The sequence below is a fragment of the Kryptolebias marmoratus genome, linkage group LG9, assembly GCF_001649575.2.
Source record: "Kryptolebias marmoratus isolate JLee-2015 linkage group LG9, ASM164957v2, whole genome shotgun sequence".
Classification (NCBI taxonomy): domain Eukaryota; kingdom Metazoa; phylum Chordata; class Actinopteri; order Cyprinodontiformes; family Rivulidae; genus Kryptolebias; species Kryptolebias marmoratus.
Window position 1 is genome coordinate 8,266,327 of NC_051438.1, and position 13,779 is coordinate 8,280,105.

Genomic DNA, 13,779 nt, shown 5'->3' on the forward strand with positions numbered 1-13,779 from the left:
GCAGCAGACAAGTTTTTGAAGCTGCTGGTGCCTCCAACGTCCCCCGCACAACAAGATGCAGGGTCCTTCAGAGATTTGCAGCTGTGCGTAAGCCATCCTGTCGACCTCCTCTATCCACTGCACACAAGCAGAAACGGCTCCAGTGGGCCAAACAATACATGAAGACTGACTTCAAAACTGTTTTGTTCACCGATGAGTGCCGTGCAACGCTCGATGGTCCAGATGGATGGAGTGGAGGATGGCTGGTTGATGGACACCCCATGCGAACAAGGCTACGGTGCATAATAATTTGGAACACAGTGTAAATGAACATGAGAGATAAGATGGAATGATAACTGCTCTAAGTTTGTAGAGGACCAAAAGTAATCATCTCAGATTTATTATTACACAGAAGACAGTCAGAACACCTTTAATTCAGTTTAGAAAGAGTCTAACAGATGGTGGTTCATACAGATCCATGTCTTATCTGAATAACAGTGAAAATAAGTATTTACAGAAAATACGACCAAAGGGAAGCATGTACAAAAAAGGGGGGGGGGGGATTGACCCCAAGATGAATCCTCAGGGAACTCCACAAGCTGCAGAGAAAGAGAAAGTTCCCGTTTTAAAAGAGTAAGACCGGCCTGATAAAGAGAACTGAACAACTGAAGGACAGTACACCAACTTTCAACCAGGCCTCAGAGTAATTTTACTGTGTGGTAAACTCTATCAAATACTGCGCTGAGATCCACCTGAATTGAATCAGCATTTTTTAATCATGGTCTAAAAACAGGAGCAAGTCATCGAAGACTGACTCTGCTCTAAGATGGACCAAGAAATTAATAAATGAATCACATAAAATCCTTGATTCATTATTTAGAGCCAAAAAAAAAGGATTTTTTTTAACTTAGTCTCTAATTAATGCTCATGTTGATTATTAAAAGCAGTGGAGTTTTGGAGGCAGGTTTAGATGTTAGTAAAGCTTAGTCAGGGTGGACGTGAGTGCAGTGCTACTTCTCAACCAGCAGAGGGAGACAAACACAGATAAGGACAGCCTCGCTTCCTCCCATCGATTGATTTTTTTTCTATCCGAGTGAAACACACACACACTAACACCACAGCAGTTCACAGCATCCACCAATGCTGTCACTGCGGCGGTGGATGTGTTTCTATGGCAACGGAGCAGAGGATGAGATGCGGTACCTTTTGGAGATACAAGATCATCCCCTTCAAGACTGCGTAGAACTTCTTCCACCCCCGGCGACCCCTTGGGGCTGAAAGAGAGACGGAGAAGAAGAAATGCATTTGGTCCGAAGCAAAAAATAAACAGCAAACAGGAATAAATAAATTAAAAAAAAACGTTAAAGAGATGTGTGACGTCGCGTTTTGAAACCCGCGTGCGTGCGCTCACTGCGTTTGCCGTCCATGTCGGCGTGGCTCTTGCGGGTCAGCACTCCATGTTTGTAGGTGACCGCGTTTAGCAGAATGGGAATGGCGATGAAGGGGTTACTGCCGTCCGTTACCCTGGCAACACGCTTGCTCCCGCCCTCACACTGCTCCTCCACTAATTCTGACAGACTCTTCCTGAGCTCCTCCTCCTCACTGCGCACACACAAATGCCCATTGAGATAAACCCGCGGAGCGTGTATTCAAGTGTACTTACTTCTGTAAAACTCACATAGTCCAAATACTTTTCCTTTGGACGGAAATAAAAAGACATACTCACACTGCCCACTCAAGCTTTTCATTCTTGATTGAGTTATACAAGACCTGCATGGGGGGAAAAAGAAACAAAAAAACGAAAATCTCCTTTAGTGTTTGTTTCTTTCATAAATAAATGGATTGACTTGTAGCTGTGAGTTTTATGGCACCTTCAGCAAATCCTTAGGAAAGTCTTTGCCATTGTTGAGGCCGTCGAGGTTACTGATAAACTGCTGGCAAGACATCTTCTTCCCGATATTCTGAGGAGACAACAAACCACACACAGAAACAAACAAATCAGCTTAATATTATTGAATATTATTGTTTTTTTATGTGCACTTTAAAGTCAAACTATTTTGTCTCGGTTAGATTAAGTCATTTGCACAAAGATTTAAAATCCTGTTTCATCAGCTCTGGTGCAGTTTTAAAAGTGTCCACTGGGTGGCGACATGACGCTGCTGAACGCCATCAACGTGAGACGAGCACTGATAAACCGGGATTATGATGCATCTTTAGAGGAAAAATAAAACAAAGGGAGGTGTTTTGTACCATTTACATCTTGTACCTAAATGAAACTGATAACCTGATTAGAGAAAGGTTTAAAAAATAAAAAAGATGATGACTTTTTTTTTTAATTCATATTTTCTCTCAGGTGGACAAAACAACCCTGTCATCATAAAGCACTTTAAGCTTCAATTACTGCCATTATTCAGTTAACAATGATAAAATATGTAATTCAGTTTTTAAATTAGTATATATGAATTACTACTTTAATGCAAAGCTGCAACAAGTTTCGTCTTTTTAGGGTTTTAAGGTAAAGATGACAGACGTCGTGTTTCTCATAGAACAGAACCTGTTTATTACATCAACTATATAAAGCAGAACGCTCAGACTTTCTCATTGCTTCTGCTACTTATCGCCCACATCTGAAAGATGACAGTTCAATAACGCTTTGTGTTAGCAAAATATCTCATCAACCCGCGGACAGATTTTAATGAAGCTCTCGGGAAATGGTCACTGGATGGACAGCTACAAGTGATTAACTTTTGAAGTCAACACAATCCAAGTGGGTCACCTCGCCTGATCTGCATTAGCAAACAGAAAAATGTCTCAAAGCCAGTCAGTTTGACAGATATTGAGCTAAAATTTGGTGTGGTAGTAGCTGAGAGTCATCACAGACGCATACTCTGAGCACCAACGTGTGTTGTGAGAGCAAGCCATGTGGCATTTATAAGGTTTGACGAACATCAGATGATCTGAGTTTAACACAACGGCCTAACAGGAAGTGAGTGATAGGGACAGCTAGGCTTTTCATTCTTATCCTACTTTTAAGTCAGAGGAGGAGGAGTGAATGTCTTTGGGGGAAAGTGTTAGTAGGTAAATATACTCACCACCTGCGGGGGCACAGAGAGACCAGGAGACCAGTTACGGTTAGCAGGGGAAGGATTTGAAAGAGAGGGAAATGAATTGGAAAGAAAGAGAGGATATCAGTTAGGAGACGGATATCCTATTAAAAGTTGAGTCGAGCAGCAGGGCCGAGGGAAAGCAAAGCTTAGGACCCGCAGAGCCGACTGCACACTGACCACAGCGCTCCAGTTTTTTTACACTGCGGAGCAGCGACTGTTCAAGGAGAGGAGACATAAACAGGTCAGAAAGTAGGCCGAGAGAGAGAGAGAGAGAGAGAGACGGAGAGGAACAGCTGAAGAACGAGCAGGAGATGCGTCGGGAATGAAGAGAGACGTGCCGACACCGGCAACAAATTATCCCTGAGCTTTGCTTTCCAGTTCGTAGAATAAAGAAGTGGTCATTCGGCAGAACCACAGAGTACACAGAGAAGAGGACGGTACGTACATGTCCGTGGAGATCAGTGTTGAGCAGCATCAGGGCACATGTTAACGTGTGGGCTCCATCTGCAAAGACACCACAGAAAAACAGAAAAAGATTACTTGAACCCGTCAACATCAGTGTTTTCCGTTGACGTATCATTTTTCGTGAGTTGGTCTTTTAATTTTCCTAAACGTCCCAGCTGAAGTAATGCCAGTTTTCTTCCAGTCGAGCTCCGGTCCTCTCCGTCTGAGCTGACGAGTCATAACAAAAGGTTTCTGAAGGTCAAAGGCCTCTAAGGTAGTATTAAAGGCTAGTTTCCCGGGCTAGCTATGTCTGAAGTGGAGACACACAGAGCTGCTGATGAGACATCATGGAAACAAGACAAACACTGAACGTCTTTAAAGCTATATAAGCTCAGGTTTTATACGAACTCTGTAGTCGGACAGGTTGTCTGTCTGCTACAGTTTCAAGAGAATAAATGTTTGAGGAAGCTTTTAGACTCGAATCTGGGTTCATGTTTAATTTACTATGTTTTTACCCGGTGTTGTGTTGAGTTGTGTTCCCCTCAGATCCGTTTCCCCACCAGCTGCACAACTTTATTCATTTATTTTTTTACTTTTGTCGTTTTAACCAACGGTAGTTTAAGTAAAATGCTAGAAGAAAAGATCTTTTTTTTCACCCCTTTTTGTCCGTTGTAGCAGGACAAACACGTTCATGGCTGGAAGTCTAGTTTACGTAGCTGATCTCGACAGGACAACACCTGCTTGTGTCCGTTTTTAAGCAGTTAGTTGTGTGAATGTTGTTTGCAGCTAACATTTACAACTGATAAGTTCATATATAATACATGCGATCAATAAATACAATTCTTATGTATGAAACAAAAAGTGTAGGCTCAGTTAAAGGAACATTTGGCAGAAGAGCGGTCTCCATTATTGCATTTTTAATGTGTTGTGTTTGTTTCTGAAGGCAAAGCCATGTGACTGAAATCATGCAGAAAGCGGAGTTTTCATCCCAGTTTGCTGCAGTTCTGACCAATAATATCCTTACAGCATGCTGAGTATTTAGGCTTTTTTTTCCTTAAATACGTCATTAGTCGTTTAGATTAACTGATGCATTAGCTGACAGGCTAATCGAGTTAAAACCAGTCGATAGTGGCAGCGCTGATGGGAACTCCTGACTGTGTCGCCGCTGATGGTAAAACAGAGTTAAAGGCACATCTGCAGAGCTGCCTATAACAAGTCGAAGATACTGCTAATAGCTGAACTGTTAAAATGCTTCAAGTTTTCTAAATATGGTGTTTATGAGCTTTTGATCGGCCTCAGATCTAGGTGGAAATGAGCAGCATCATATGAATGCTTTGTTTAAATGCGAGCCACTTCCTGTTGGGGTCGCTCCTCGTCGCGGTTAGCCCTCACGGTTCTCACCTTCGTGGGAGGGCGTCTGTGGGTTGCAGTGACAGTATCGTCTGGAGAAGTGGACGAGGACCCGTTCTCTCTCCTGAGTTTCACCCATCAGCGGGAAAGCCTTTAAGAAGTTCCTGAGGCACACGGAAGGATCGGATTAAACATGTCGCTTTAAGGAGAGCCGACGCGACAGGAGGTGCGCCACGGTCCTCTGAAGAGTCTGCACGGAGGGTTTTCAGAGACCCCGAATTACCTCAGGGCTCGATCCAGAGACAGTCCAGAGAAATCAAAGAAACTCAGATACTCTGACGCCACCAACTGACTGAACTCGTTACTGCAGAGAGAGAGAGACCATCAAAAAAAAAAAAAAATCAGCACAGTCACGTGACCCCCGAGGAGGCGTATAAACGTGTGTGTGTGGCTGGGCATGTGTGTCCTCACTTCTTGCCCAGGTGTCTGGCCACGTCGCAGCGCTTGAAGCCCTCGAGGTGGTAGAGGCGCTTGGCCAGCCTCTTGGCGGCCTCGCCGTCAGCTCGGCAGCCATTGGCCAGGGTGTCCGTGCTGCCACGCTCCAACCGCTCCAGACTGCCCAGATCGCACTCCTCCGAGTCAGACGGCACGTCTGTGAGGTTGGCATCGCTGAGGAGGAGAGCATACGCACGTGCGCACACAAACAAACACACACATGCGGGAGCCGAGGGTTAATGAGTGGGACGTGTCCATTGTTGCTGACTTAAAGTGCGCCAACCAAACAAAGCGATAAGCTGCTACGACTTCACAAAGGTTACAAGGAGGTCACAAAGGAAGGTGGTCCAGGAGGGGGAAGAGAGACTTAACAAAGAGCAGGAGACTTCTGTTGTGATCTAAACCAGAGGTCCCCAAGTCCCGGGCCGTGGGCCGGTACCGGTCTGTGGGTCATTTAGTACCGGGTCGCACAGAAAGAATAATTAACTTGCAGTATTTCCGTCTGAAGGACATTTATTTTGAAAAATGACCGGATTCTCTCCATTACATCCGTCTATGACTCCCTCTTGATGCGTGTCAGAACGCTTATCGAGGTCACGTGATCCGTTACCGCTAAAAACAAACCCACAAGCAGCAAAATGAGTAAAAAACAAACGTCTCTGGAAGCACTGGATGGGACCGTCTGGTTACTGAGAAACGAGCTCAGGGCTCCCACTGATTCAGAGTTATGGTGAGTTGTATTCTTTGTGCACTTTATATTTGTGATGTCTCTTATTTTGAAGGGCGTGTTTAAACACAGAGAACATCAGGGGGAGGAGAGACTGTTATTCATGTTGATAACACAACACCAGGACGCAGCTAACAAAGCTGCGAGGACACGTTGGATTTATGTTTATTATGGTTTAAAAAATACCCCCGTTTTCATGCCGGTCGTATCATTTTATTTTGTTGTATTTATCCACCACACCTTTAAAGGCCGGTCTGTGAAAATACTGTCTGATAATGAACCGGTCCGTGGAGCTGAAAAGGTTGGGAACCGCTGATCTAAACTACACTCCTCTAAAGTTTCCTGACTGAACGTTACACCGTTATGGAGAGATCCTGTTGACAGGAACATGTGTCTACAGTAAGACTGATAAATAAACACCAAGTCCTTTAAATCACCTTTGTGGTATCTCTGATTACAGCAGGTGTCACCAGGAGCACATTTTCTCATGATGACACACACACACACAAAGACTCAAGGTGAAAACAGCACCAGCCTCGCTGCTGCAGGTGGTAACAAAGAATACTCTGTTGCTGACTTCAGCACCTCCCATCAAATTGCCCTTGAGCATAACACTCCGCATCGAAACGAACTATTAATCCAATTTCGTGATCCTTCTCTGTCGCCGGAGTGTGCTTTCAAGCTGTCAGTGTGGCGTTCCCGTGTGAGCGCGACATCGAGGGGGAGCGAGGACCAAAGCGTTCGACTCTTCAGGAGAGAAAAGAGCAAATAAACAGCTGAGGAAATTCATGAGCACAAAGGAAAGCCAAATCTCCAACAACATGAGCACTGCTTTGACCTGATAAATATTCTGATAACACATAGCTTTTATCCATCCATCCATCCACTGCTGTTTATCCTCAGGTTGAGGAAGCAGCAGGTCCAGGAGGGAGACCCAGACCTCCCCCTCCCCAGTGACACGATCCCAAGGGGTTCCCAGACCAGATACATGATCCCTTTAGTGAGTTGTGGTTCTACCCCTTGAGGGAAAAGCCTGAAAAACCTTCAAAGTGAGCCGTCCAGGAGCTAATCTAACCAGATGCCTGAACCTTTGATGCAGAGAAGCAGTAGCTCGTCGCAGCCGCTTCCCGCTCGGGCGCGCCGACGGTCAGGTCCCGAAGACGCCAACATCATCCACAGAAAGCAAAAAAAAACAAGACCCTGAGGTTCCCAAACCGGATACACGCCCCTCGATGGCCTGGTGTTGAGATATCATTCATGAATGCCACCATTTGTTGGCAGTTTTAACGCCAACGCAAAAAATGTTTTAAACTACATGCAACGTTAGTGAGTGAAACGCGCTTCTTCAAGGAATCGGCCTTCGTTAAAAGGCGCGTAGGAGTAAAACTGAAGCAAGTTCACACAAAATGGTTCCTTAACTCCTGGTTTGGGTCATGTTTCAGAGAGATAAGGATCCCAGTATTTCCCCCCCAACAGCTGCCTGCCCATCCACAAGGTTACAGACGTTCCATTGCCAAATCTTTAAACTAATCTGAGGTTATCTCCTGCAAGCGAGCGGCCTTGAATCTCAGGAAAACGGGACCATCACTGCGAGCTTCGATGCAAAAAGCGGCTGAAAGATTTAGTCTAAACACCAGCTATGTTGTTGTCAAACAAACAGAGGATCAATGCGTGAGTATTAATTAGCGCCCTGCTTACTTATTTATAACTTACAATGGCAGCCTGGAGGATGCCGAGGGGAAGTCACCGTGGTGTTACGCCGTAATCGCCGCACGGCTGAGTCAATCATGGGAAGTGAGCGAGCCTTTTTTTTTTTTATTGGACTTTTAAACGAACCGTTTTAGGACTCAAGTTTAGAAAAAAAAAAAAAAAAAAAAAACGCTGTTATTTTAATTGCTTGTGTAGCGAGCGACTTGATTTGCCTTTATTTGGACCGTCCATAACGCGTGACATTACATTATGTAAAGCAGCATAAATAGTGTTCACTGTGATTCATGCTGCAGGGCACGAATGTAAGCTGCACTCTCTGCTCATGTCCACCTGCAAGCCCGTGACGAATTGTGCACACTCATCCACTCCCATCCGTCTCTGTGGCATTTCCTCATTTCCTGCCTGCGTGTCCGCCAGCACTCTCGCCAGATGATTCAGATGGGTTTTTTTTTTTTTTTTTTTTGCATAATCTGATCAGCCAAATTTCATTACCCTCGCAAATTCAATGCGTTACTGACTGCCGTCGTAAGGAATCAGACGGTCGCCATGGATGCAGCTGAAGCCAAAGCGTCCCATCTGAGCAGAGCGATGTCTTAAAGCTAGCTGTCACGGTAATGGAGAAATTAGAAGCTCTAAAACGCACGCGCCCGAATACAAATGATCGCTTTCATGCTGGGGAAGAAGTTTCGTGGCTTCAGGTGGTGTCGAGCTTAGATACGCGCTGCGCCCACGAACACATGACCTTCACAAAGGGGCCTTGACTTCTCCGCTCAGGGCAAAGTTACACCCTGGTGTCGTCACATCAGCTCATTCGGTGATATTACAGAGCGAACTGAACGAGCCGCTATCAGCCCTGCCAGCTCCACCAGTCACAAGCCCCGTCCACACACAGGAACAGCTTTTGTGACCAATGCACAAAAGGTTTTTCTTTTTTCTTATCACTTCAGCATGGAAACAGCGTTTTAGTTGACTAAACAGTGTTTTTCGAAAAGAGTGAAATAATCTTTAAATTCCTACACTTGTGTTTTCATGTGGGCAGCCAAAACACCACCTTTTGAAAGTAGATCCAAGTCTAATCTAACCCACGACGGGACACACGCATCGACAGTAACAACAACGACGGCAGATTACAGGATTGGATTTCTGCTGCAGTCGGTAGTCTCTCATCTACAGCAAAATCTTTGTAAACTGTATTACTTCTATCAACAGACAAGGGCGATAGAGTAGAGCAAAAAAACCCTATTATTATTATAATATCAAATAATATGAGGCCATAGAGTTAAAAACAGAGAGGGAGCACTCGTCACATGATCGTGTGACTCAACGGACAATTGGCGCCATTATCAAAACGGGAATCAGCCATGGATGACGCCTGAGTCATGTCTGTGATATAAATGCACCAATAAATGCAAAAATGCCTCTGGAATATCCTTCCATAGGTAAGTAACCCCACAATATGCAATGTTGTGAAAATTTAGTCAAAAATTTATTATCATATGGTAAATCTGTCCATGCTGACACTTTCTATCTTTGATTTTTCTACAGGGAATGTAGAAAGTGGCTGTCTTAATCACCAAATTTATGAGATTAACTTCTGTTGCATGTCTAATCAATAATTTGGATCTAGAATTAAAGTCTTCATGTCCTGATTTCCCTGAAGCTTCTGCTCCTTCCGGTCTGGATCCTCCAACATATGATTGTGTTGGTTTAAATTGTAAACTTTGACACCAGTGTTGTTCCTTTATTTGATAAAGAAGTGGAGGATATTCCAGACCTGTATGCTGACAATCCATCTGTCCGATCCACATTCTCCTAACTTCATCTTCCTGCTGATATCTGACTCTCCTCTGCCTCCTTCTGCTTTCATTGTGTTTTTTTTTCATGGAGCTGACAGGATTTTACACAAGTGTGGTGAATTTCAGGAGGATCTCGTGTACAGCTGAAGACCTACATCATCAAAGACAGCATGTCTTTTCTTTGACGCACACGTGTTTGTTGACATTGCACCCAGTTTGGCGGCCATTTTGGATCCTCCACTACAACACATTTTCTGATAAGAGCATGAGAGGGAGGGCTCTCTCTATTTTTAACTCTATGCATGAGGCCAAAAATTTACCCCGATTTGCTTTGAACATCGAAAGTAAAATACTTTGCACCAGCTCCTTGCTGGACAGCGTCTGAAAAGAGTCTGACGTGTCTGCGATTCGGACTGACCTGCCGTTCAGTCAACACTCGCCGTCCTGCACGTTTGTGGTTTCGTGGTGTAATGAGACACGGAGTACAAGTTCCACTTTGTCATCAGTCCGCAAAAAGAATTGAGCTCTTGCTCTTGTATTCGCCATCCTCATCTTTTTCTTCTTGTTGTGTTTACAATGTGGACCACAGATTGTATAATATACAGACCATGATAATACGACACCCTGTGGTTTTATATATATATGTCTGTGGTTTCTACTTGATGTGTAAGCGTTATGCACATGCTCCATGTCTTGTTTCCCGTTTCTTCTGTATTTTGTGGCAGCATTACAGCACCACGCACAGCATTTTGGGTTATTTTCTGTAGGCACTTTCACCAAACACTTCAAGCTGGGTCTTAGATGCCCTCTGGCTACTTCAGTGTGAATTCTGAATAAATTGAGGCGGCGACGGGGTTTGAAGCCAACCCACACCTGATGCACCTTTGTGCCTCGAAACGAGGTGATAACAGAGCCAAAACGATCAACATGTGAAACAGTAAGCCGGCTTTGCAGCTCAATAATGTGATGAAGTGATGACATACAGCCTGTGCGACCACCCAGTCATGAGATTAAACAACAACAGATTTATTACTGAGGGGTGACTGATAATGACAAACAGCAACTTTGAATTTAGTTAAAAAAAATAATTAACCTCAAATATGTCAGGTTTACTGGAGTAGTTGACCCACAAATGCAGAGAAAACACTAGGAGCTCACAAAATAAATTCAAAGATTTATTAATTAGGCAAATCTAATCACTTGCGTGGCAGCAAATACGAAGCAGCACAAGGACACAGATGTAAAACCAGGCACAGCATGAGAGCACACAGTGATGGGACGCTGAATGAGAGCTTAATGGACTGGGGCTGATGAGGTAAGTGGTGACAGGTGAGACTAATGACTACAGGAAACAGGTGCGAGTGGGCGGGGCAGGCGAGAGGAGGAGCAGCTGGTTGAGGAGAAATGAGCTGGTGGCGCAGGGAGACACAGAGGAACTGACGACCGAAGACACAGAAAATAAGTCCAAAACGCTAACAAACAACCAAAAAAAAAAAAAACACAGTTCCTTACAAAGGAGAGTCACTAAACTGAGTTAATTTACTATGTTTTGAAAACGATACAAGGGACACGTCCGTCACACATTTAATGTGTCAAAGGAGTTCTAATCCATGCTTTTTTTTTTTTTCCTGGTTCCACGGTGCCCGCTTCATTTCTGAAAGCTCACATCTACGCGGGACGTGGCTGGCTCCATCGGTGATTCGTGAACAGTTAGAGGCAGCTTAAAGACGGACTGGTCTTTGCAGCCACTTTGTAGAAATGTTTTGTGAAAGTGCCTTTAGTTTCTGCGTGGATGAAAACATTTGTAGAAATGGTACAGTGCTAACGAGGATATTTTTAAGAAAAGAGCAACAAAAAGATTGTTGGGGGGTGGGGTGCTCTCATGAAGACTCCTCTGAAAACTGGTACTTTTTTTAACAGGTTCGAAATTGAAAAAAATCAAATCAGTTGATGGAAACGCATATGAATATACATTTCACAAAAATGGCTTCACACACACACACACACACACACAGATGCTTGTGCACCAAATAAAAACGGGCGCCGGGTGGACCCACCAAACTACATCCAGCCGAGTGTTTGCCGTGAAAATTGTCCTCGCTTGTCTGACCATATTAATTCACAAGCTTCAGAGAGACCTCATAAATCATTCAAAGCTCATATCAGTCACAGGGCTAAAACGATGCCACACACACACAGTGCACTGCTCTCCAGCAATAACAGAACAAACACACACACACACACACACACAATACCCTGGAGTCTGGGAGACAATATTAAGGGTCGGATATCAAGCTCAGCTTTCGAGCTGAGACACTTTTAGAGTCACTGAAGGCCAAGTGGCACACTGTAAAGCTATTAGTCTGTCCAAAAGCACAACTCTGTATCCTCGGGCTAAGTGTGACCGCCACTAAGTCTGCCAGTGTGTGTGTGTGTGTCAGAGTCAGAAAGCATGACAAGGCATGCCACTGACTCACATGCTAATCTTTTACCGAGCACCACCTCTGAGGTGTGTCTGTATACTAGGTGTGTGTGTGTGTGTGTGTGTTTGTGTGTGTGTGTGTGTGTGTGTGTATAAGAGAGGAAGAGGAGGGTCTTAATGGCATTCTATGCGAGTGGAATCATCCATTAAGGTATTACCCAAATTATGAAATCCTCCTCTTTCACAGACTTTTAAGACGTCCACGTAAGACCGGCTAACCTAACGATGGCTGACGCGGGGCAGAAACGTGTATCTGTGTGTGTGTGTGTGGGGGGGGGGATCCAACATGTGTGTCTCGGTGTCTTGATTTGTTGCGGCTTGCTGTCGTTTTAATGATGGAAACAGTGCTGCAATACTGGATTTCTACATTCGAAACAAGCAACAAAGACGACTCGGAGGGCAACTTTTCACTGTCATTAAAAAAAGAAACATTTTATTAATACTTAAGGACTGACACTAGCAGACATTATTTAATCATTTTAGAAGATGCTTCAGCTAGGAGTAAATCAATATTAAGTACGACATCTGACAAATTATCAGCTCATTTGAGTTGAAACCTAGCTCAAGAAACCTATATTGATAGGGTTGACTAACAGGTAACGTGTAGCGCTAAAAGTATGTGTTGTGGATCCCTCTCAGCTACTACCACAACAAACTTTAGACAAATAAATGCAAATTTTACGGAGTCACGGCCATTTTTGTGCTTTCTGAAATTAGCTGGCTGTGGTGGTCGACCTAAATCGGGACGGCTCCCAAAAGCCAATCAGTCAACGATTACTCCCCCCAACAGTTTCACTCAAACCAGTCCAGTGGTCCAAGGAGATATTTCGCTAACAGAAGCAGCCGACTCTCTCCATCAGTCAGCTCTTTGGAGTGCGTGTCGGGGGACGACCCTCAGCGACCACCACACCACAGCTCAGCTCAATATCTGCCAACATGACTGACTTCTGGCCATGTTTCTTTTTTTTTGTCTGCTGATGCTGGTTAGCCGTGGTGGCCATCTTGAATCGGGTCGACTCCTGAACCCTCTGACCATTTTATTATCCGGTGGCTCGTGAGATATTTTGCTAACAGGGAAACGAATAAAGGTCACAGCCCTTTCCCCTCAAGGCAGGCAGTAATCACAGTTTACTAATTAGTTACTAATCTGCAGCCACAAGTTTACAAGACACCAACTAGTCAAAGCAGGTAACCTTTAGCACCTTTTTTATGTCTAAATGAGAGTTTAAACATTAATGCATGAAGTGAACATTTAAACAGAGTTAAAATGGACAGATGCCGTTTAAATTTGATTAATAGACTCCCTATAGGCCAACATGAGGGCTTTTTGGCCCCATCTGCTTCATTATTTCCTTTATTTGTTGTTTGTTTGTTTGTTTTTGTTGCCTGTTAAAGTGTCCCCACCCATCCTGGAAACGACGGAGAACTCACAGGAGCTGCAGCAGAAAGTCAAAGTGGACATCATATTCCTCCTTCCACATGTCGGGCTGTTGGAAAGGCTGGCCGAGCCGCTCCTCATCATCCAGCTGCCGGCAGAACCAGAACCAGAACCAGCTCCATCCCGGTCCGCCGTCCCGACTTCCAGATGCGGAGTTTCGTTTTGGGTTATTTCTTTTTCCTTGGTGGATAAACGCAGCCGGAGGGTTTGGTTTTTTGTTTTTTTTTGTTTTTTTTGTTTTTTTTTTTGGT

The 13,779-nt window shown here is 44.3% G+C and overlaps 1 protein-coding gene across 2 annotated transcripts in view; it reads right to left on the reverse strand.

The window, feature by feature from the left end:
* Positions 1–13,779, reverse strand: part of psd2 (pleckstrin and Sec7 domain containing 2) — a 44,257-nt gene that overhangs the window by 6,750 nt on the left and 23,728 nt on the right. The window contains exons 4-12 of one of the 2 annotated variants that reach the window (XM_025006707.2): positions 5,352–5,549; positions 5,164–5,244; positions 4,932–5,044; positions 3,530–3,590; positions 1,851–1,941; positions 1,706–1,749; positions 1,391–1,581; positions 1,183–1,253; positions 8–578 (exon numbers count right to left, since the gene is read on the reverse strand). In XM_025006707.2, the coding sequence (XP_024862475.1) occupies positions 420–578; positions 1,183–1,253; positions 1,391–1,581; positions 1,706–1,749; positions 1,851–1,941; positions 3,530–3,590; positions 4,932–5,044; positions 5,164–5,244; positions 5,352–5,549 (1,009 nt within the window). In that variant the 3' untranslated portion in view covers positions 8–419. Of the gene's footprint in view, positions 1–7; positions 579–1,182; positions 1,254–1,390; positions 1,582–1,705; positions 1,750–1,850; positions 1,942–3,529; positions 3,591–4,931; positions 5,045–5,163; positions 5,245–5,351; positions 5,550–13,779 lie in introns of those variants that run through there. The other variant, XM_017419746.3, reaches the window with a different exon arrangement.